Source organism: Salvelinus fontinalis, chromosome 3, assembly GCF_029448725.1.
Source record: "Salvelinus fontinalis isolate EN_2023a chromosome 3, ASM2944872v1, whole genome shotgun sequence".
Lineage (NCBI taxonomy): Eukaryota > Metazoa > Chordata > Actinopteri > Salmoniformes > Salmonidae > Salvelinus > Salvelinus fontinalis.
This window is the reverse complement of record NC_074667.1, coordinates 49,928,355-49,951,470: the sequence shown is the minus strand read 5'-3', so window position 1 is coordinate 49,951,470 and position 23,116 is coordinate 49,928,355. Positions and strand designations below refer to the sequence as shown.

The 23,116-nt window shown below is 42.5% G+C and overlaps 1 protein-coding gene across 3 annotated transcripts in view; it reads right to left on the bottom strand.

The window, feature by feature from the left end:
• Positions 1–11,910: 11,910 nt before the first annotated feature.
• LOC129851044 (FYVE, RhoGEF and PH domain-containing protein 5-like) overlaps positions 11,911–23,116 on the bottom strand; it is a 61,067-nt gene continuing 49,861 nt past the window's right edge. For 2 of the 3 annotated variants that reach the window (XM_055917211.1, XM_055917213.1), the window contains exons 8-20: positions 21,441–21,531; positions 21,255–21,305; positions 20,976–21,034; positions 18,170–18,241; positions 17,915–17,983; positions 16,144–16,227; positions 15,811–15,890; positions 15,595–15,691; positions 15,217–15,354; positions 14,759–14,998; positions 14,504–14,632; positions 13,948–14,102; positions 11,911–13,850 (exon numbers count right to left, since the gene is read on the bottom strand). In XM_055917211.1, coding sequence (XP_055773186.1) covers positions 13,814–13,850; positions 13,948–14,102; positions 14,504–14,632; positions 14,759–14,998; positions 15,217–15,354; positions 15,595–15,691; positions 15,811–15,890; positions 16,144–16,227; positions 17,915–17,983; positions 18,170–18,241; positions 20,976–21,034; positions 21,255–21,305; positions 21,441–21,531 — 1,302 coding nt within the window. In that variant the 3' untranslated portion in view covers positions 11,911–13,813. The remainder of the gene's footprint in view (positions 13,851–13,947; positions 14,103–14,503; positions 14,633–14,758; positions 14,999–15,216; positions 15,355–15,594; positions 15,692–15,810; positions 15,891–16,143; positions 16,228–17,914; positions 17,984–18,169; positions 18,242–20,975; positions 21,035–21,254; positions 21,306–21,440; positions 21,532–23,116) is intronic. The other variant, XM_055917212.1, reaches the window with a different exon arrangement.

The following is a 23,116-nucleotide window of genomic DNA, read 5'->3' as shown; positions in this document are numbered from 1 at the left end:
TATGGACGGAGCAAGCCTTTTTCTATATGTTCTTCCCCTGTTTCTATAGCATCCACTCTCACTTCTTCTTTGTGTCCTGTCATTTTTCTCTTCCTCTTCACGTCTTGATTCACATGTCCTTGTTTATTTGAGCTTCATGAAAACACAGGACTGCTCTTAAACTGACACAGTGGCTTTCTGTATGAATGGGCTACTGTTTGTTTGTATGTGTGTGTCTGTGCGTGAATTAAATTGGCTTACACACAAGCATGAGGTAAACCAGACCACTGTTCTCTGGCCAACTCAGTTGTTTTACCCATACATGGAGACAGTGTGTGAGTGTCAAACAGTGAGGCACTTCATACAACACACTCTCTCAAAGCAGCAAAACTTCACTTTCCTCTTTTAGCCACTGACTAACAGATGTTTTAATCTCGAACAAAATAAAACATAACAAATGGCTTGTCCATCTGTTTCATATGCTTTACATGCCATGTTAACCTATACTGTATATAACATAAATGGCCTGATTGTCAAATGGATACTGGTAGATTCTGTTTTAATGCACAACCTACAGTTGAAGTCATACGTTTACATACACTTAGGTCGGAGTCATTAAAACTTGTTTTTCAACCACTCCACAAATTTCCTGTTAATAAACTATAGTTTTGGCAAGTCGGTTAGGACATCTACTTTGTGCATGACACAAGTCATTTTTCCAACAATTGTTTACAGACAGATTATTTCACTTATAATTCACTGTATCACAATTCCAGTGGGTCAGAAGTTTACATACACTAAGTTGACTGTGGCTTTAAACAGCTTGGAAAATTCCTGAAAATTATGTCATGGCTTTAGAAGCTTCTGATAGGCTAATTGACATCATTTGAGTCAATTGGAGGTGTACCTCCGTTTTGCGTTTTGTCTCCTAGAGATGAACGTACTTTGGTGCGAAAAGTGCAAATCAATCCCAGAACAATAGCAAAGGACCTTGTGGAGATGCTGGAGGAAACAGGTACAGAAGTATCAAGAAGAATGAAGCGTGGGTGCGAGCGCAGACATTGACATCCATGTTTGGTTTTGATTCGGAGGGGGGTGGTAGCATCTAACAATTGGATTTTATTATTTCTTGGGCACCGCTAGGCCACGCAAACAACATTCCTTATCAGAAGCGCCCACGCGCTTATACACTCCGACGTGAGAAAAGCGTCGCCAAACAGGCACAGGTCGGCAAATAACTCGCAAGGTAACTAAATGTTATACAGCAATACAGAGCAATGAAAGCAAATCCACGTGTCTGTTTTGCTCATTCAGCATCTACTGACTGACTTGGCTGTCTCAGTGGCTGTCTCAGTCAGTGGCTGTCTCAGTCAGTGGCTGTCTCAGTCAGTGGCTGTCTCAGTCAGTGGCTGTCTCAGTCAGTGGCTGTCTCAGTCAGTGGCTGTCTCAGTCAGTGGCTGTCTCAGTCAGTGGCTGTCTCAGTCAGTGGCTGTCTCAGTCAGTGGCTGTCTCAGTCAGTGGCTGTCTCAGTCAGTGGCTGTCTCAGTCAGTGGCTGTCTCAGTCAGTGGCTGTCTCAGTCAGTGGCTGTCTCAGTCAGTGGCTGTCTCAGTCAGTGGCTGTCTCAGTCAGTGGCTGTCTCAGTCAGTGGCTGTCTCAGTCAGTGGCTGTCTCAGTCAGTGGCTGTCTCAGTGGCTGTCTCAGTGGCTGCAGAAAATCCAGAGGTATTGCTGCTGTAAGAAATACAGTATTTAATCAACTTCAGCACTCTGCTTTGGTACATCAAATATTCACATGAAAATTATTGTCTAACCATAAACAAAAATACAATAGCCACTATTTTACCTCCTGTATCTTCAGCAACTCAGCCCTCATCTCCAGTGTTTGTAGGTATTTGTATATCTGGACCACAGCAGCCTGGTGCTTGCATGGAGCTCCTGTGTGCCCTACTAGACAAGTGCAGAGGTCTATCTCCATGTTCACAGTATCAAATAAAATAACATTTGATCAAATAAAATTTTATTGGTCACATACACATATTTAGCAGATGTTATTGCGGGTGTAGCGAAATGCTTGTGTTTCTAACTCCAACAGTGCAGTAATATCTAACAATTCACAACAATTCACACAAATCTACAAGTGAAAGAATGGAATTAAGAAATATATAAATATTAGGACGAGCAATGTCGGAGTGGCATTGGCTAAAATAGAGTAGAATAGAATACAGTATATACATATGAAATGAGTAAAGCAGTATATAAACATTATTAAAGTGACCAGTGATTCCATGTCTATGTACATAGAGCAGCAGCCTCTAAGGTGCAGGGTTGAGTAACTGGGTGGTAGCCGGCTAGTGATGGCTATTTAACAGTCTAATGGTCTTGAGATAGAAGCTGTTTTTCAGTCTCTCGGTCCCAGCTTTGATGCACCTGTACTGACCTCACCTTCTGGATGGTAGAGGGGTGAACAGGTCATGGCTCAGGTGGTTGATGTCCTTGATGATCTTTTTGGCCTTACTGTGGCATCGGGTGCTGTAGGTGTCCTGGAGGGCAGGCAGTGTGCCCCCGGTGATGCGTTGGGCAGACCGCGCCATCCTCTGGAGAGCCCTGCGGTTGCGTGTGTTGCAGTTGCCATACCAGGCGGTCATACAGCCTGACAGGATGTTCAAAATTGTGCATCTGCAAATTTTTGTGAGTGTCTTAGGGGCCTAGCCAAATACCTTAAGCCTCCTGAAGTTGAAGAGGCGCTGTTGCGCCTTCTTCCCACACTCACTGTGTGGGTGGACCATTTCAGATAGTCATTGATGTGTACGCTGAAGAACTTGGTGGCACTGTGTTATCCTCAAAGCGGATGAAGAAGGTGTTTAGCTTGTTTGGGAGCAAGACATCTGTATCCGCAACGTGGCTGGTTTTCCCTTTGTAATCCGTGATTGTCTGTAAACCTTGGAACATACGTCTCGCGTCTGAGCCGTTGAATTGCGACTCCACTTTGTCTCTGTACTGACATTCTGCCTGTTTGATTGCCTTACGAAAGGAATAACTACACTGTTTATATTTTACCATATTCCCAGTCACCTTGCTATGGTTAAATGTGGTGATTTGCGCTTTCAGTTTTGTGCAAATGCTGCGGTTTCTGTTTTGGGTTGGTTTTAATAGTCACAGTGGGAACAACATCCCCTACATACTTCCTTATGAATGCAACGTGTCAGTGTATATGTCAGTGTTACTCTCAGAGGCTACCCGGAACATAACCCAGTCCGCGTCCCAGTCCATTTTGAAGCATGGATTCTGATTGGTCAGACCAGCGTTGAATAGACCTTAGCACAGGTACTTCCTGTTTGAGTTTCTGCCTATGGGAAGGGAGGAGCAAGATGGAGTTGTGATCTGATTTACCGAAGGGAGGGCAGGGGAGGGTCTTGTAGGCATCCCGAAAGGGGGACTATCGGTGATCAAGCATTTTAATAGCGCGAGTACCACAGTCAATGTGTTGATAGAACTTCAGTCGTATTGTTAAAATCCCCAGATACAATAAATGCACCCTCAGGATATGTAGTGTACAGTTTGCACAAAGTCCAATGTAGTTCCTTGAGGGCCATCGTGGTATCTGCTTGAGGGAGTGTATACACGGCTGTGACTATTACCGAAGAGAATTCTCTTGGGAAGTAATACGATTGGCATTTGATTGTGATGTATTCTAGGTCGGGTGAACAAAAGGACTTGGGTTTCTGTACGTTATCATAATCACACCATGAGTAGTTAATTATGAAACATACATCACCACCTTTCCTCTTCCCGGAGAGCTCTTTATTCCTGTCTGCGCAATGTACTGAGAACCCAGCTGGCGAGAGCCTCTCTCTCCGGAGAGAGCCATGATTCTGTGAAACCGAGTATGTTACAGTCCCTGATGTCTCGCTGGAAGGAGATCCTCGCCCTGTTAGGAAATTTGTTAATAAATAGTCAAAACAAATTCTAGCTTTAGATAAAACTATAACTAATTGAACTCTGCACGCCTTGTGAAAAGAGATTTGTGTTGTGGGTTATAAAATAAGCAGAAAGGGTCATTAAACTATGGTTGAACTGACCCAACTTAGCCCTGAGATGTTTAGATAAGGCTGTGGGTAACTTTATAGGTCTTCCATTATCTTTGAGTTGTCTGCTGAAGTGGTAATAAATTATAGTGAGCCTTCAGGATAATTAATTATATTGTGTGTCATGTGTGTGCGCTGTGAAGTTGGAATGAACTTTTGAACCTGTTTTCTATTTGTCAGGACAATGAGACTTATTCTGTAACCTATGACGTCATATCTTGTATATAAACCTGTTGTTTATGATCAAATGGGAGCATGCTCCGAGAATAAATTATATTATCTAATTTTAATAAGACTGTATCCTGTCTATTTTATGTTAATAAGTATCTTACAAATTCTTATAAATAGACAGATTGAATTTAATTAATGAGTATGTTAGAGGAATAATTTAATTCCACTAACAGCCCTGAGCTCATCTACTTTATTGTCCAGAGACTGAACATTAGCAAGTATACTCGGAAGTGGTGGATGGTGTGCACACCTCCTGAGTCAGATTAGAAGTCCACTCCGAATCTTTCTTCTCTGAGGCGTCTTGGAGCAGCATGGGATAAGTTAAATTGCCCGGGGTGGTACGAATGAAGGATCCTGTAACGGCAGTCGTAATCCTCCTCCTCGGACGAGGAGAGGCGAGACGGATCGGACCAATACGCAGAGTGGTTAGTTTCCATAGTGATTCAATAATTAACAAAAACAATATGTGATACAAAATAACTACCGTGACAGTCCTGTGTGGCGGAACACTGACACAAGAACAAACACCCACAAAACACACGTGAAACCCAGGCTGCCTAAGTATGATTCTCAATCAGGGACAACGATTGACAGCTGTCTCTGATTGAGAATCATACCCGGCCGAACACAAACATCCCAACATAGAAAATAACACATAGATAAACCCACCCCAACTCACGCCCTGACCAACTAAATAAATACAAGAAAAGGGAAAAACAGATCAGGAACGTGACAGATCCAATTCGGTAAAGTCGTATTCCTGGTTGTAATACTGGTGAGTTACCGCCGCTCTGATATCCAAAAGTTATTTCCGGCTGTACGTAATAACATAAAAAACGTTCTGGGCTAATAATGTAAGAAATAACACACAAAAAAAACAAAATACTGCAAAGTTGCTTAGGAGCTAGAAGCAGAGCTGCCATGTCTGTCGGCGCCATCTTGCTGGCCTGGTGTGGTGGCCTTCATTATTTCTCCCCCATCTGGCAGACATTAGGAGAGAGAGGATAGACAACTTATAATGCAAGCTATAAGATACAACAAATAATAAAAGACCACATGATGGATTTTTGTAATATTGCAAACCTGTATTTAGCTCTATCTTACCTGTTCGATGTCAGATGGGTTGACGTTGCTCTCCGGAGACAGAAAACATGAGAACTGGAACGTTTCCCAGTGGCCAAGAGCAACATCTGTCATCGGTGCCTTATAGTAGGCCTCTAGGCGCAATGTCAGCAAGGACCCGCATTTATGCCTCCACCAAGTGATTTGTGTCGTTCCCTCCCGATAGCTGAGTGCTCAACACTCTCTATGACTGAACAGTTGATCGAAGTAGGCTGTGAATTTCTTGTACCTGTAATTCGGGTAAAATATGTAATTGAACAATGTCTTGTACTATTGCATATTGTTGACAAAATAAGGGAAAATGTTTCCCCAAATAACAACATATCCCAAACAAGGACTGGGTAAATTTATATGACAAGACTAAAACTGACCAGCAAGTCTTGGTTTTATCATGAAAAAATGACTGAGAACAAAGCACAAGCTAATAGATCGCACCTCATTATACTGTTATACTACACTAACCCGGCAACAACTGGGTTGTGTTTTGGCTGCTGATACAGGGGCTCAACCATCTCTTCCCTTGCATAAATGATGTCTTCGAAGACAGTCTACTCCACCCTCCTTGCTCCACAGTCACCTCCACACTGCCTGGACTAGGTGGAACGTGTAGAGGAGCAGTTTGGCCCCTAGAAATGCCTTTCCTAATGCTCCCCTCTCTGTCTTGCAGTCATCTGTAATGATGAGGCGAGGACCAGCCTGACCTCTTCCTCAGGACTTCCTTCAACAGTTGAAGGCCCTCAAGTTGAAGGTCCTCAAGAAAAACTTTGCAGTTCTCTGTCCATGTTCCCAGAAGAATCAGTGAAGCAGAGCTCACCACTGTGTCTGGTCTGATGGACACGCTCATCAGTGGGGTGCAGATAGCCACGAGAGGGGTTCCTCCGTAAGATTTCTCAATATTGGCGCAGACCTCATCGCACATAAGATTATACTCCTCAACCTGCCTCTAGGGCTGACAGCATATAAAAGTAGCACAACAATGTGTCCACAATTTCCTACACCATTTCACTCCTAATACTGTAACACTTACCATGATAGAAAAGGAAATGATCATAATCATCATAACACAAGTCTATCCTGAATTTAAAAAGATAACATCCAGTGCTTTGGCCATATACCCATTAAAGACTACTACATAGGGCCTCCCGAGTGGCGCAGCAGTCCAGGTTCAATCCTAGGCTGTGTCACAACCAGCTGTGACTGGGAGTCCCATAGGGTAGCGGCCAGGGGGGCTTTACTTGGCTCATTGCTCTATAGCGACTCCTTGTGGTGGGCCGGGTGCCTGCAGGCTGACTTCGGTCATCAGTTGAACAGTGTTTCCACCAACGCATTGGTGCAGCTGGCTTCCGGGAGTTTGCAGCAATGAGACAAAATCGCAATTGGATTTCACGTAATCGTGGAGAAAAGGGGTAAAAAATACAAACATTTGAATCTACTAACTCCTCGATCACAGCGTCATTGCATTTTGGTACACCAGAAGTACATGAATTTCCAATGGAACGTTGCGTTTACTTTGCAGCAAACTGTATGCTTATGCGTCAAGCTGTATGCTTAGATGGCTTGACAGAAATGGTAGCAGAAGGTGAATGTTGAACTTTTGTTGCATACATATCCAGATGATTCTGCATACTATTTTGTGCAATAACACTATCAGTGTGATCAAGGTGACAGCCAACTCTGTATGTTTTGCCCCATAGTAGCGCACGCGTCGGTTTTGTTGCTGAACAACCATGAGTTTGGTTGTTGATAGCACACTTTTTGACTGCATGTACCTGGCTGAGGCTCTCTGAATCTCATGAGAGCAGTGATTGAATACACTGCTCTCATGCTGTTGACCAATGACACAGACTTTTGAGGCTGGAATACGCACCTAGGATAAACAGGGTGTGGTTTCGGCTAACTTAATTTGGGAGGGAAAAGAGACGTTTGGATCAGCAGTAGACCATCTGTCCTGGACGTGCCAGAAGGATTATGTAGGAGTATATGAGGGGTTAGAGTGGTATATGGGAGGTGAAGGGTTACAGAGGGGTATAAGTGGGGTGTGAGCAGCTCATCCTTGATTGCAAGGACGAGGATGAGGGGCATAGCCAGCCCACGACAACGAACCAACTGCCTGACCGACGCACACCCACTGAACTGACCGCTGCCCCACCCTGCCCTGTGCTCAGCCCCTAAGATCTTTCTCCCCCTCTAAAGATCTAAGAACTTTTCCTCCCCAGATCTCAGGTCTGGTCTGAGGCTATTTCGGTCTACTGCTATTTCTAGCAGTAGACAGGGCTCAAGCACCAACAGGGTTGTGTGCCTAAAGCCACTTCTTGATCTACAAATACACCTGCATATCAGAGAGAGGGGATACGTGTTTGTTTTAACTTAATTTCAAGTGACTCTTTAACAGTCTATGGGTCGAGAAACACCTGCACAGGTATCAGTTTGTTTATGACTTTGTCCCACTGACTTTGTTATTTATATAGTCCCAGTAACTCTGTCATATCAATTGCAACACTATTGTTTCTGATCAAACATACATTCTTTCTCTGTTTGTCTTAAGTACAGAGGAAATCCTTTTCTGATGAGTTTATTTACTGTATTTTTTAACTACATACTGTACATCAACATTTACATTTACAATGCCGAATTATATGCATTTTAGAGGTACAATCCCATAACACTATTGATATAACCCATAAACACAGGTATGAAGAACAAACATGTATTGGCTAAGTGTAGATATACAGGACATACCCATGATGTGTATGACAAGATGCATTTTGAACAGACTGCTGTAAAATGTAGTCTGACAAGTCTGACAGTATAGTCAGTTAACATATGATCTCAAAGAAGCAGAATTAGAAAAGAGTGATGTCATCAGCATCTAAAAATAACAACAACGCAAATAATGTTTCTCTTGAAAATCGACTGTTGTGCTAAAACTGATATAGGTATTTTTTGTTTGACAATTTTCTTTGCATCAGTTATTTTTCATAAAGACTAATTTTGTATATGTAATTTATATACAATAATAATACAATGTAGTTGAGAGTGTTTAGATTATGGTATTAACCTAATTGTTAATGAATTGGACAGTACAGTGCAAAAACAGCATGCCAAAATGCATCAACATGGCACCTCCACATATTTTTTAGTGATTACAAAAAGACACAGTGGAATCACATGGATTTAAGGTGATAGGATGTTATGTGTGTTATATAAATGAATAGGACTCTCTTTGCTAAGTTTAGAGCATTTTTTTATATCTACCTGGATGAGATTGTGACTTAAGACATAATTAATTGAAGTGTTGAGGAAGCTCCTCTGAAAAGATAGTTTACCAAGCCACCAATTACTTTACACTGAAAGACATAAAGCTACACTAAAGCTACCCTTAAAAATTCATATTTTACATAAGTAACATTACTTTAAAAAAGTAGTTCACTACCAAACTACTTTGTGAAGAAGTATTATATGTAAATCTGAAAATGTAAATGACTGGAAATTGCAAGAAGAGATCACTTCGGGGTCATATGTTAACATAATGTGTAATTGAACCTATTAAATACCCAAAAATATATTTTAAGTGACAATTACGCAGGTCTGATGCCGAAAAGGAAAGGAAATGATTGCCTACTTCACCCATATTTTCATTTATTTTTGCAAAACAAGTAGTGTGTAGTTTCAGTAGTTAGTTACACCACTACAATAAAAGATTGATACAATCTATAAAATATTGTATCATGAAGAAGAGGCAATGCATGTTCCAATTTCATCAAGTAGAAAGGGAAGAGGTAGAAAGGATGCTGTTGTCTCTTTTCGGATGACAAGTCGCCTGGTACAGAGTTAACCAAATATCTACCCCAATCTCTCATATTTTTAATAAGTGCTTGATGTATGGGGTGTGCCCAGAAGTCTGGAAAGAGTCCAATGTTATTCCACTACCTAAGGATAAAAAAAATCTGCATTCACTGGTCCTAATAGTCATCCTATAAGCTTGCTGCCTGTGTTAAGTAAATTATTGGAAAAAATGGTATCTGTACAAATCAAGGATTATTTCTCATGTAATGGTCTGATAACGGGTTTCCAGCATGCAAACAAAGAAGGGCATTCTACGAGTACGGCCTTAGCACAAATGACAGATGATTGGTTAAAACTTATTGTCAATACAGGGGCAGTTTTCCCTTTGGAAAAAATCGTGTCCAAATGAAACGGCCTCGTACTCTGTTCTAGATCATACAATATGCATATTATTATTACTATTGGATAGAAAACACTCTCAAGTTTCTAAAACTGTTTGAATTCTATCTGTGAGTAAAACAGAACTCATTTGGCAGCAAACTTCCATACAGGAAGTGAAAAATCTGAAAACGAGGCTCTGTTTCAGGGCCTGCCTATTCAACTGGCTTTTATTTATCGATATGCATGCACTTCATACGCCTTCCACTAGATATCAACAGGCAGTGGAAGGTGGAATGGGGTGTCTAGCTTGATCTGAGGCCAAACAAGAGCTTTTGGAGTGACAGGTCCGGTATTTTCTTTGTCTTCGACGGCTCGCGAGGGACCTCGACATTGTCTTCTGAAAAGCGTTCGGTATACACGGCGAATATCTCCGGCTCTGATTTTATTTGATACATATGATAATAACATCATAAAGTAGGGTTTTTCAACCGAGTTTTATCAGTTTATTCAACGTTTATTGGGACTTTTGGAGTTTTCCGTTCTTTGCGCCAAGAGAGGATGGGAATGTTGGCTAGCATTGTGGCACGAATTCGACAGAAGAAATGGACATTCTAAAACCAAACAACGATTTATTCTGGAAATAGGACTCCTTGTACAAGATTCTGATGGAAGCTCAGCAAAAGTAAGACAACATTTATGATGTTATTTCGTATTTCTGTGTAATATGTTGATGTCTATTCTCCGCCGTGTTGGTGAGCACTGTCTCACAATAACCCAAGCTGTATGTTGTGGTAAAGTTATTTGAAAAAAAAATCTAACACAGCGGTTGCATTAAGAACCAGTGTGTCTTTCATTTGCCATACATCAAGTATTTTTATGTAAAGTTTATGGTGAGTTCTTTGGTCAGATTAGGTGAGTGTCCAAAATATCTCCAGAGATTCTGGTGAATCGTTGCTACGTATTCACAATGTATAACCAGGATTTGTAGCTATAAATATGCACATTTTCGAACAAAACATAAATGTATTGTATAACATGATGTTATAAGACTGTCATCTGATGAAGTTGTCCAAAGGTTAGTGATTAATTTTATATATTTGTTGGTTTTTGCGAAAGCTACCTTTGCGGTGAATAAATGCGTTTGTGTGTTTGGCTATTGTGGTAAGCTAATATAATTCTATATTGTGTTTTCGCTGTAAAACGCTTAAAAAATCGGAAATATTGGCTGGATTCACAAGATGTTTATCTTTCATTTGCTGTACACCATGTATTTTTCATAAATGTTTTATGATGAGTATTTATGTATTTCACGTTGCTCTCTGTAATTATTCTGGCTGCTTTGGTGCTATTTTTGATGGTGGCTGCAATGTAAAACTATGATTTATACCTCAAATATGCACATTTCCGAACAAAACATAAATGTATTGTTTAACATGTTATAAGACTGTCATCTGATGAAGTTGTTTCTTGGTTAGTGATTAATTTTATCTCTATTTTGTTGGTTTTGTGAAAGCTACCTATGCGGTGGAAACATGGTGAAAATATGCGGTTGTGTGTTTGGCTATTGTGGTTAGCTAATAGAAATACATATTGTGTTTTTGCTGTAAAACATTTAAAAAATCGGAAATGATGGCTGGATTCACAAGATGTTTATCTTTCATTTGCTGTATTGGACTTGTGATTTCATGAAAATTATATTACATGATATCCGTCCCGTTAGGCTAGGCTATGCTAGTCAGCTTTTTTGATGAGGAGGATCCCAGATCCGGGAGGGTGATGAAGTAGAGGTTAAAGATTATGGATGATAGGAAGTTAGTTGGTGCAGTGTTGCTGGGTTTCAGTGCTGCTTTTGATGTAATTGATCATGAATTGTTACTAGGACAACTCAAATGTTATGGTTTTAAGGATGCAGCTCTATCCTGAATGGTATCTATCCTGGAGAAGGCAAAAAGTGTTCATTAATGGTAGCTTTTCAAATAGTAAAGATATACATTGTGGTGTTCCTCAATGAAGCTGCCTAGGCCCACTTCTCTATCTTTACTAACGATTTACCTTCAGTAATGAACAAATCAAAAGTGGTCATGTATGCTGATTACTTTTACAATGTATAGTGCAGCATCAGAATGTAATGAGCTAACAGATGTACTGAGCAGTGAACTAAGAATGGTGTCTGAGTGGGTTGATATTAACAAATTAGTGTTGAACATTTCTAAAACTAAATGTATTGTATTTGGTTCAAGATATATGCTTGCTGATGACCCCCAATTGACTTTGTCAATTAATAGAATACATGTAGAGCAAGTGAAAAAAACAAAACTACTAAGCGTCATGTTGGACGCAGCTTTATCATGGTCAGAACGCATAGATCATATTGTTATTAAGATGGGTAAGGGAATTGCTGTTACAAGAAAATGTTCAGAGTATGTAACAGCTAGCACTCTGAATCAGGTGATTCAATACCTGGTCCTATCACACCTAGAGTACTGTCGAGTTATATGGTAATCTGCAACAAAGAAAGATATAAAAAAATCTTCAAATGGCTCAAAACAGGGCTGCCAGATTAGCTCTTCATTGCTCTAACTGAATGAATATTATTCAAATGCATCAGAATCTCTCATGGCTTCACATTAAAAACAAATTACTATCTAGTCTTCTGATTTTCTTTAGGAATGTTATATTTAAAAAAAAAAACACAATATTTTTCAGTCCAATTAGTGGATACTAGCAACACACATAACCACCAAACCAGACAGGCAAATTCAGGGCAGCTAAAACAACTCATGCCAAGGACAAATCGCCTTAAATCTACAGTTTTATATAGAGCTATAGCTGAATGTAACTTTTTACCAATCCATATTTCTCAGGCAAAAAGTAAATCCACCTACAAGAAAAAAATCAAATAACATCTAATGTGATAGACCATATGACTGGACAGAAAATAAAAAACATCAACTGAAGGTTAAATGTGTTTCCTGTCAGGTATTTTAATTATCCATATTGTCTACTTGTGGAATGTTTGAAGTCTTGATTGTGGTTGTTTGTAATGTCTTGTTAATTGGTGTTGGACCCAGGAAGATTAGCTAGTGTTACGGCGTTAGCTAATGGGGATCCTAATAAAAATGACATATTACAAAATTACTACAAGTTATGAACTACTGAAAACACGATCTACATTTGAATTTAGTTAAACTACCACCAAGCTACTACGGTTCACTACTCCCCAAAACTGATTCATTATAATTTGAATGAATGATAATAAGGATAATAATGTAACGTCAGGCACATTCTTTCAGCCATAACACATGGCACTGCATTCAAGTGTAAACTATTGTCCCCTAAAAATGTAGTCACCCTTTTACATTTAAAAAAAAAAACTATACATTCAGCTATGAAATATACTTCAAAATGATATTTTGTTGAATAATACTAATACTGTCTGTAACATTTCACATTCTGTCATTGTTATTACAGGTGTAAACCTACGGTGTAAAATAAGTACGCTTACATAGAGTACAGAAAATACATTGGACAAGATATGATTAAAAATGGCTCTCGCTCGAAACATCATGTAATAACATTTCTGTACAAATAATTATTATATCTCACTTCAAAATATGTGAATTGAATATTACACTATATATTCCAAATATGACATGACTCTTATATGTTCTCATACAATACATAAGCTGTTCATATTAACTTGGTATTGTTTAAACAGCATCAAAAATCCTACGATATCAAAAACAAAACCCATACAAACTTGTTCTATGTACATACACATCCATGGTAGAAAAAGAGTGTCAGAAAGTACAGATAAGTCTGTGTGAATGTACATGGCACTGGAGGCTGTCAATGGAAAAAGTTGTAAAAACACATTGTCTATGAGCTTTTAGACACAGGAGCAGAATTTGTGGCATGTTGTGGCATGCAGTATACTCATCTGAGAGGTTTTCACCTGAGAGATTCCCAAGCAGAGTCTGCATGATCTTCTTTCTGCCTGTAGATGGCAGCCGTGTCAAAGATGCTCTTGCACAGAGACGTGTATTCTTCCAGAGTGAGAATTGGTCCAGTGCATTAAAGGGATGGATTATAAGAATGATATTCAATGTCCTTCAAGAGAGATATTAGATATTCCATTTAGGCATTGTGAGGGACAGCTATAAACCAGGACAGAGAGCGTAGGTAGGTAGTGATGCACAGCAGGGTCAGTCTGTGCAGACAGGCAGATGTTATAACACTGTGGCCTCCTCCATGGCATTGACCCACCTGTGAAACACAAGTGAACTGTATGAACATCATGGACCTGTGTGTGTGTGTGTGTGTGTGTGTGTGTGTGTGTGTGTGTGTGTGTGTTTATCCTGACCTGCGGGCAGTGTGCTGGTCATCTGCTCTAAAGGTGTAGTATAGACTCTTCTTGTGGTAGAGCTGAAACACGTTGAAGCTCTCCTCACCCTCTGGCCTCTCTGTCAGCTTCACTGTGAAACCCTGCAGGGGCAGACTCTCACATGCCACCTTGTCCTGTGTTGAGAGATAGACAGAGGGAGAGAGAGAGACGGACAGAGAGAGAGAGAGAGAGAGGGAGGGAGGGACATTCATTAGGGACAAGTCACATACTCAGCTGTATATACCAATGACATTTGTAAAACATTCTGAGAAGCATGGAAACTAACTGATCAATTGTATTCATGAGTTCAGTTGTTACTGATACTGCTTATTCAAAATGGTAGCTACAAAGCTTGATACAAAAACACACAATAAACAGTACAAAAAAAAGAAAGAGAAAGAGAGCACAGGGAGACTATGTAGAAGCTTTTAAGAGAGTCAAGTATAGAATAGGCATTATGTGAGTATATTAAAGGGGTGTGTGTGTGCATGTGTCTCTGTTTGGGGCTGGTGTGGGAGACTCTGTGCCCCCTCACCTCACGTGCTGTGAAGGTGTAGAGCACCTTGTCTTTGAGGATGAACCACAGCCTCTTCCACTTCCTCTTGCTCTTCTTACGCCGTTGCAGGCTGCCACTCATGGCCGAGCCCTCAGCCCTCAATGCCACCTGTAACAAAGACCTACAGGTCAATGCCAGGAAGTTAGCAGATAAGTTAGCACATAATCTGCATCATTGCAGAACATCATGACTACACTGATAGGTCAAAGGTCAAATGTGATGAATATTGCAGACCTGGTTGAGAGGGGAGGTGCTCTTTCTGCTTCTCCACAGGCTTGGGGGCTGTAGGCTCTGGAACACAGCTGAGAGGGGCCGACTGGCCCGGTGGGTGCAGGGGCTGGAGTTACCACACGCCCCTGAGATACTGACACCTATCTTCCTGAGCTCAGCGTAGCAGTGGTCACACACTTTGGCCATTCTGTCTTTGAGGTACTTCAGAGGATACCTGTTCCTGGAGCAGGCACGACACACAACCTGGGTTTAGAGAGAGAGAGAGAACAGGTGTGAGCGTGGAGAGAGAGGGGTTATTTGGGGAGTGTTAAAGCATAGGTAAAGAGCGACTTTCTGGTAGGATAATGTACAACAGTGGGTTGGGCTCGGGTCAGGATGTTGTCCTGTAACAGCAGTGTGAGTGAGGGGTCCTAAAGCAGCAGTAGGAGTGAGGGACGCCTACAGTAAGATGTGCGTCTCACCTTCCCACAGGCGTTGCAGTGGTGGCGTCTCAGGATCAAGCTGAAGTCAGAGGTACAGTTCATACACATCATCACATGAGTCACGGGCACCAGCACTGGAGCTGCCTCCCCCAGTGCCATCCACAGCTTCTCACGTCCCTGCATGGGGAAACGACGTTACCACATTGTCACAACAATGTTACAAAAACGTCACCGCACCGGTACAACAACACTACCACAATGTTACGACAGCGTTACGACAATGTTACAATAACATAACAACAATGTTACGATAACATTAACCTTATTTGCATTTTATACATTTCACACGTAAAATGTTATACAAGTGAGCTTCAATGGTATGTCCTGTACTGAGTCATTCAGGGGTGAACTCATTACCTCACTGCAGGGGCCACCAAATGTACACAGGCCTGCAGCATGGTCTGCTATGGCCCGACTCAGTGTGTGGAACCAGTCCTCCCTCTCTCCACAGGAGCTAGGGATACAGAAACAGATATGTGTTGAGGCTGTACACATATGTACATAAATACTGTATCTAACCAATGGACAAGCCTTGTACAAAGCCCCAGACAGGTGTCCTCTGCTTTGACTCACCTGGCTGACAAGGTGATGGTGACGTCAGACACCTCGATCCTCAGGGCATTGAGCACGTTGTCTATGACAGGTATACTGACCTGGGAGAACAGGACACACAGCACAGCATTGCACATTCAGCACACAGTGAGCACACACACACACACACACACACACACACACACACACACACACACACACACACACACACACACACACACACACACACACACACACACACACACACACACACACACACACAAGACAAGACAGACAGACACACTTGTTGACACAGCCATAGGTCAGGGGTGAAGGTTCAGGGAAGGTCATCTCTGTAGGAGGGGGAGGACTCACCTTCATCCCAGACAGATAGAGAGTGTTCTTCAGCCTGTATTTACCATCCTGCTGAGGGTAGGTGTACAGCATCATGTCATTCATCTGGTGGAGACAGAAGCAGAGGGTTAGAGGGATGATTACAATCATAGCTTATTGTGTGCATGGAAAGCCTGACTGCCAGCCTGAAATGTATATCTCATTCAAATATCTGGCTAGTGTAACTCGGATGCCACAGGGGGGCACTATAAGCTTTTGCAATTCATGGGGAATCTCCTGAGTCGCACAAAAACAGCTTTGGATTTCCATATTATTCACACGTTACCCCTCAAACCAGACATTCCCATGTAACACACAACAAAGGCTACACGATAAAAAGGCACCAAGGTTTATTTGCTCATCATACCCAATGTACTGTAATCCTTAGAACTTCAGCCTATTCTTTTAAAGGGCCTTATTTAGAGTGGGACAAAAGTGGTGACATCACTGGTCACACATCATGTTTGCTCTAAACTTGCGTGGCCCATAAGGCAGTATCCAGGAATTCTCTGCCCGTTCCCTTCCAACTCCCAGCTGCTCTGAGAGCATGCCTGGTCTGGGTGGAGGCTCTGGAACCAGCCACCACAACAACACAAGCTCAGCAGGGATAAAATAGCACGTAACCCTACAGTCCTGACTGTGACCTCTAGTGGTGCTCACACTGCAGGCCTATGCCACCCTGCCTCAGCATTAGATGCCCAACTACAACACATTCACTTTCCCAACACGTTTCTCTTCCTCTCTTCTGCTTCAAGTAGAAGAGAGGAAGACAGTGTGACAGTACCTCTCTCTTCTCCATCCTCCCCTAATCCCTTCCTTCACTCATGGCTCTCTCCTCTCTAAGACTCCCCTCTGGTTACCATGACAGTGCCTTGATGGTTGTAGAGCGCTGTTCCTCAGTGTCACTAAGTGAGTGATGGCTTTCATCCTCTCTGTTTGGACTTTCCTTAAAGGCCCATATATTATACCTGCTGCCCCTCTCCAGCCATCTACTCCAAAGGAGCTACCCAGTTCCTCACACACCTCAGTCTCTCAACCATCACTCATAAACAACCCAGTTCAGAGAGACACATGGAGAGAGAGACATGAAGACACTAGGAAAGTGAAGAAGCAGAGAAAGAAAATAGCTCCTCAATGGGCCTTTCTCCCTCTCATCTCCCATCTCTCTTGAATTGTTCAGATGATTTGTGTTAAAAGCGTTATTGTCAATAGTACTGTGTGTGTCTGTGCGTGTGTGTGTGTGTGTTTGACTGCTGAAGAAACAGCTGAATTTCACAATATATTAATGTCACATTAATAATTCATACACTTTTCTTCTATCCCATCTACTTTCTTAAGACTGTGTTTTTATGCCCCCCCCCCCCCATCCAACAGTGTCTGGCCTTCACAGCCCTGTCAGTCCCCTCTCTGTACAGGAAGCCAGCATCCAGTAACCCACACCAAACATCATGTGAGGAAGCAGGGCCCTCGAAAACAAGCCCTGAGAGAGGGAGGTCCCTGGCTGGGTGTGGTGGGGCCCTGTAGCCTTGTCCACCTGCCTCTCAATACATTCTGCCTCTCTAGGCCTCCTCGCTTTGCAACTCTCTGCCTCGCCCTGTCTCCCTCTATATCTGATTGCCTCTACCAGCCTGGATGAGACCTCACCCTTCTATGATCAGAATAACCACCATGTGTGAAACTGAAATATTAGATAGTGAAAGTTATAGTTCTAATGATACAAGAAGAGCATAGTAGTTAGACAGGTAGTAGTTACCAGAAACAGGTGTCTGGGCTGTCTGCTTTTCCTCGACACTTTCCTTAGTGTGCCTTCCTTCACAAACACCTGCAAACACACAGAGAAACAGAGACGATGTTAGCAAGAGGGGCTGCCTATACTGTATGATCACTGGGCTTTTAGTTCCTGTGTTGGAATCCTAGAGATTGGTATTATTCACTGTTTATGTTATGTTTGTGGAACAGAGTAACACTGTCCAGAGATGGAGAGGAGAGAGAGGCAGACTGATCTCACCCTTCCTGGCTTGAGTAGATCTCTCTTGCCTCTGACACTGTACTCAATGTGGACCAGCCGCAGCAAGTTCTCCTGTGTGTCAGAGAGAAAGGGGGAGAGAGAGACAAAGATAGGAGATTGAGAGAACAAGGGATTTTCCTGTGAGAGATGGAGAAAGAGGGAAACTCTCCTTGTCTGTTTGTGAAGAAGGAGGGCGGCGGAAAGGGATGTGCTGCTGGAAGCTGAAGGGATTGGAGCAGATAGAGGGATCCTAAAGGGATTGGAGCAGATAGAGGGATCCTAAAGGGAGTGGAGCAGATAGAGGGATCCTAAAGGGAGTGGAGCAGATAGAGGGATCCTAAAGGGAGTAGAGCAGATAGAGGGATCCTGAAGGGAGTGGAGCAGATAGAGGGATCCTGAAGGGAGTGGAGCAGATAGAGGGATCCTGAAGGGAGTGGAGCAGATAGAGGGATCCTGAAGGGAATGGAGCAGATAGAGGGATCCTAAAGGGAGTGGAGCAGATAGAGGGATCCTAAAGGGAGTGGAGCAGATAGAGGGATCCTAAAGGGAGTGGAGCAGATAGAGGGATCCTAAAGGGAGTGGAGCAGATAGAGGGATCCTAAAGGGAGTGGAGCAGATAGAGGGATCCTGAAGGGAGTGGAGCAGATACAGGGATCCTGAAGGGAGTGGAGCAGATACAGGGATCCTGAAGGGAGTGGAGCAGATACAGGGATCCTGAAGGGAGTGGAGCAGATAGAGGGATCCTGTGTGTGTGTGACGGGGAGGGGAAGGAGATAGTGGAGAGGATTCGTGGAGGGAGTCAGTGTGTGTTTGATTAAGAGAGGGAGAGATAAAGAGAAAGGGGAAAGAAAAAGAGATATATGAGAGAAGGGATAAATGGTAAGGAATATGTGGGAAACGGGAGAGATGGTAAGGATTATGTGGGAGACAAGAGAAATGGTAATGATTATGTGGGAGACGGGAGAAATGGTAAGGATTATGTGGGAGACGGGAGAAATGGTAAGTATTATGTGAGAGACGGGGAAGATGGTAAGGATATGTGTGAGACGGGAGGGATGATAAGGATTATGTGAGAGGGGAGAGATGGTAAGGATTATATGAGAGACGAGAGAGATGGTAAGGATTATGTGAGAGGGGAGAGATGGTAAGGATTATATGAGAGACAAGAGAGATGGTAAGGATTATGTGAGAGGGGAGAGATGGTAAGGATTATGTGGGAGACGGGAGAGATGGTAAGGATTATGTGAGAGGGGAGAGATGGTAAGGATTATGTGAGAGACGGGAGAGATGGTAAGGATTATGTGAGAGACGGAGAGATGGTAAGGATTATGTGCGAGATGGAGAGAAGGTAAGGATTATGTGCGAGAAGGAGAGATGGTAAGGATTATGTGAGAGACGAAGAGGTGGTAAGGATTATGTGAGAGACGGAGAGATGGTAAGGATTATGTGCGAGACGGAGAGATGGTAAGGATTATGTGAGAGACGGGAGAGGTGGTAAGGATTATGTGCGAGATGGAGAGATGGTAAGGATTATGTGCGAGACGGGAGAGATGGTAAGGATTATGTGAGAGACGGGAGAGATGGTAAGGATTATGTGAGAGATGGAGAGATGGTAAGGATTATGTGAGAGACGGAGAGATGGTAAGGATTATGTGCGAGACGGAGAGATGGTAAGGATTATGTGAGAGACGGGAGAGATGGTAAGGATTATGTGCGAGATGAGGAGATGGTAAGGATTATGTGCGAGACGGAGAGATGGTAAGGATTATGTGCGAGACGGAGAGATGGTAAGGATTATGTGAGAGACGGGAGAGGTGGTAAGGATTATGTGAGAGATGGAGAGATGGTAAGGATTATGTGAGAGACGGAGAGATGGTAAGGATTATGTGAGAGACGAGAGAGATGGTAAGGATTATGTGCAAGATGGGAGAGATGGTAAGGATGAGGTGAGAGACGGAGAAATGGTAAGGATTATGTGAGAGACGGCTGAGATGGTAAGGATTATGTGAGAGACGGAGAGATGGTAAGGATTATGTGCGAAACGGAGAGATGGTAAGGATTATGTGAGAGACGGGAGAGATGGTAAGGATTACGTGAGAGACAGAGAGATGGTAAGGATTATGTGAGAGACGGAGAGATGGTAAGGATTATGTGAGAGACGGAGAGATGGTAAGGATTATGTGAGAGACGGGAGAGATGGTAAGGATTATGTGAGAGACGGAGAGATGGTAAGGATTATGTGATAGACGGAGAGATGGTAAGGATTATGTGAGAGACGGAGAGATGGTAAGGATTATGTGAGAGACGGAGAGATGGTAAGGATTATATGAGAGACGGAGAGATGGTAAGGATTATGTGCGAGACGGAGAGATGGTAAGGATTATGTGAGAGACGGAGAGATGGTGAGGATTATGTGAGAGACGGAGAGATGGTAAGGATTATATGAGAGACGGAGAGATGGTCTGTTTCAGGATGATCTGTGTGAGGGTGTGTGTGTGTTTCACAATGTATGTCATGTCTTCTCTCACACTGCACCCTTTGTTACGATGCACCTGGGATCTTTTGATGACATCATCTTTCCTCACCCTCTCATTAATCAATAGGCAACAGAGCCCAGTGAAAGTAAAGAGACAGCCATCTCCAAGATCATTGACGTGGTTTCACTCACAATAGTGTTGTCATCCAGAATGAAGAAGGATTTACACATGGAAAACCTGAAATCTGAGCTGTCATGTTACCTCTAGCAAACACTTGCATGAACAAATGTACACAGTAGTCTGAAATAAATACAGAAACACAGATTTACCCCTTGCTTGAGATTGTCATTGGCCTGGTCTGCCACCCCTGACACGATTACTAAGGCAGCTGAAGCAGAGAATGGAGAGAGAAACAGAATGGGTTAATGCACATCAATATACTGGGAGTATACACGGCTCTGTTTGTCCCTGAACAACTATCCTCTGATATTGTATCTAACAGCGTGACTGTGTGTGTGTGTGTTTGTGTGTCTGTGTGTGTGTTTGACTGCTGAAGAAACAACTGAATTGTTAATGTATATTGGAGAAACTACAGAGTAAGACTATACCTTGTGTATTCTCATATTCTTTAGAATCAGGGGAAAGGTTGTTTAAGTAATCTAGAAAAAATGATGGCACAGACAAATTAGTCAAAAACACAAACTGGTTAATAAGGTGTAGAATGCCAAAAACTGAAACACTATTCAAGGTATTACAATATTGCAATAGTATATCATGAGGTGAGTGTAGGGTACCTGTGAGCAGCATGCGGTACTGGAGGACTCTCACAATGACCTGCAGCAGCTGATGCCGCAGTGGGACCTGAGGTCCATCTGGGCCCTGCTTCTGAACACATAAACACATTGTCAGGTTAATACATGCTCGCATTCTTAACTGTGGAACAGACACACACACATTGCGCAGAGACATAAACGCACAACCTCACACAAGCACATAGATAATACAATGCACACACTACTCTACCTAAGTGACCTCGGTTCAAATGTCATAGATGAAAAAGGGAATTCTTATATAACCTTGCTAGAACGTTTGACCACCAACCTGACCTCTGAACCGACCCTATTCTTCTGCCCTATGGAATTACTTAAGGGGAGAAGGGAGAAAAAGACAATAAGAGAAAGATTTTTTTTAAATCCATCAGGGGATAATTGTGTCTGACAGATCTGTATTCCCAGTCCCAGAGGACTATAATACAGAGGGCCCAGAGCAGTGCACTCCTAGAAAAAAGGGTTCCAAAACGATTATTCGGTTGTCCCCATAGAAGTACCCTTTTTGGTTCCAGGTACAAAGAACCCTTTAAGTTCCAGCTAGAACTCCTTTGGGTTCCACGTAGAATCCTTTGTGTAAAGGGTTCTACCTGGAACCAAAAAGGGATCTTCAAAGGGTTATTGTATGGGGACAGCCAAATAACCTTTTCAGGTTCTAGATAGCACCTTTTTTTCTAAGAGTGTGGGAGCATAGCAGGTACACACATCAGCACTGAATGAGGATCCTCCTAATCCAATAGAGCCCCATTCCTCATTAGAGAGGGAGAGAGAGAGAACACCCGGGACTGAGACAACTGTCCCTTAATTTACACTGGGTGACTGTGGAACACACACATGCACGCAAGACTCACGCATACCTATGCACGCACATACACCAGGCTGGTGAGATAATATTGCTTACCCTGTAAAGGGGAGAATTAGGAGCCAACACACACCTTTGGCTTCATTATCAGAGATGGAGCCTTGAAGAGCCAGAGCAACAATTTGGAAGCAGGATTCTAGTGTCAACCCCCCCTCTAATCAGCTCTTTCTCTCTGTTTCACTCTCCCTCTCTTTTATTCCACTCCCTTTCTCTCTAAAGGCCCTTTCCAGGATTATCTCTACCAACATAGCGGCCTGCTTAAGAGACTGATGGTCTGGATTTGGTAGGGCTCCAGTCCTCTCTATCATAATAACCAACAGAGGACATGGAAATCAGATTATATCCCAGAGAAATAGAACTGGAGTCAATGTAAGCAACCTAATCTATGATCCTTTAACTGTTAGCTCTGAGGGTATTGTCAGCAATAATCATATGCACATATAATTGAATGTCACTGTTTGCACTGAAACTGTCTGCCTTTAGGAAGAAGCCCACTGTGGGCAGCCCACTCAGTACCATTGGCTTAAATGACACTGACATGTCTACCTCGGATCAGCCTCTCAGAATAGCACAAAAAACAAGCAAGCGACCCATAACCCATATTAACATACGTAGCGTGAGGAACAAGTTTCATGAAATTGACAAATTCTTACTGACATCAGAAAATATTGATATTTTGGCCATCTCTGGAACACATTTAGACCATTCCTTTGATGATGCAGTAGTATCTATACATGTACATGGTTATAGAGCATACAGAAAAGATATACATGGAAACAGA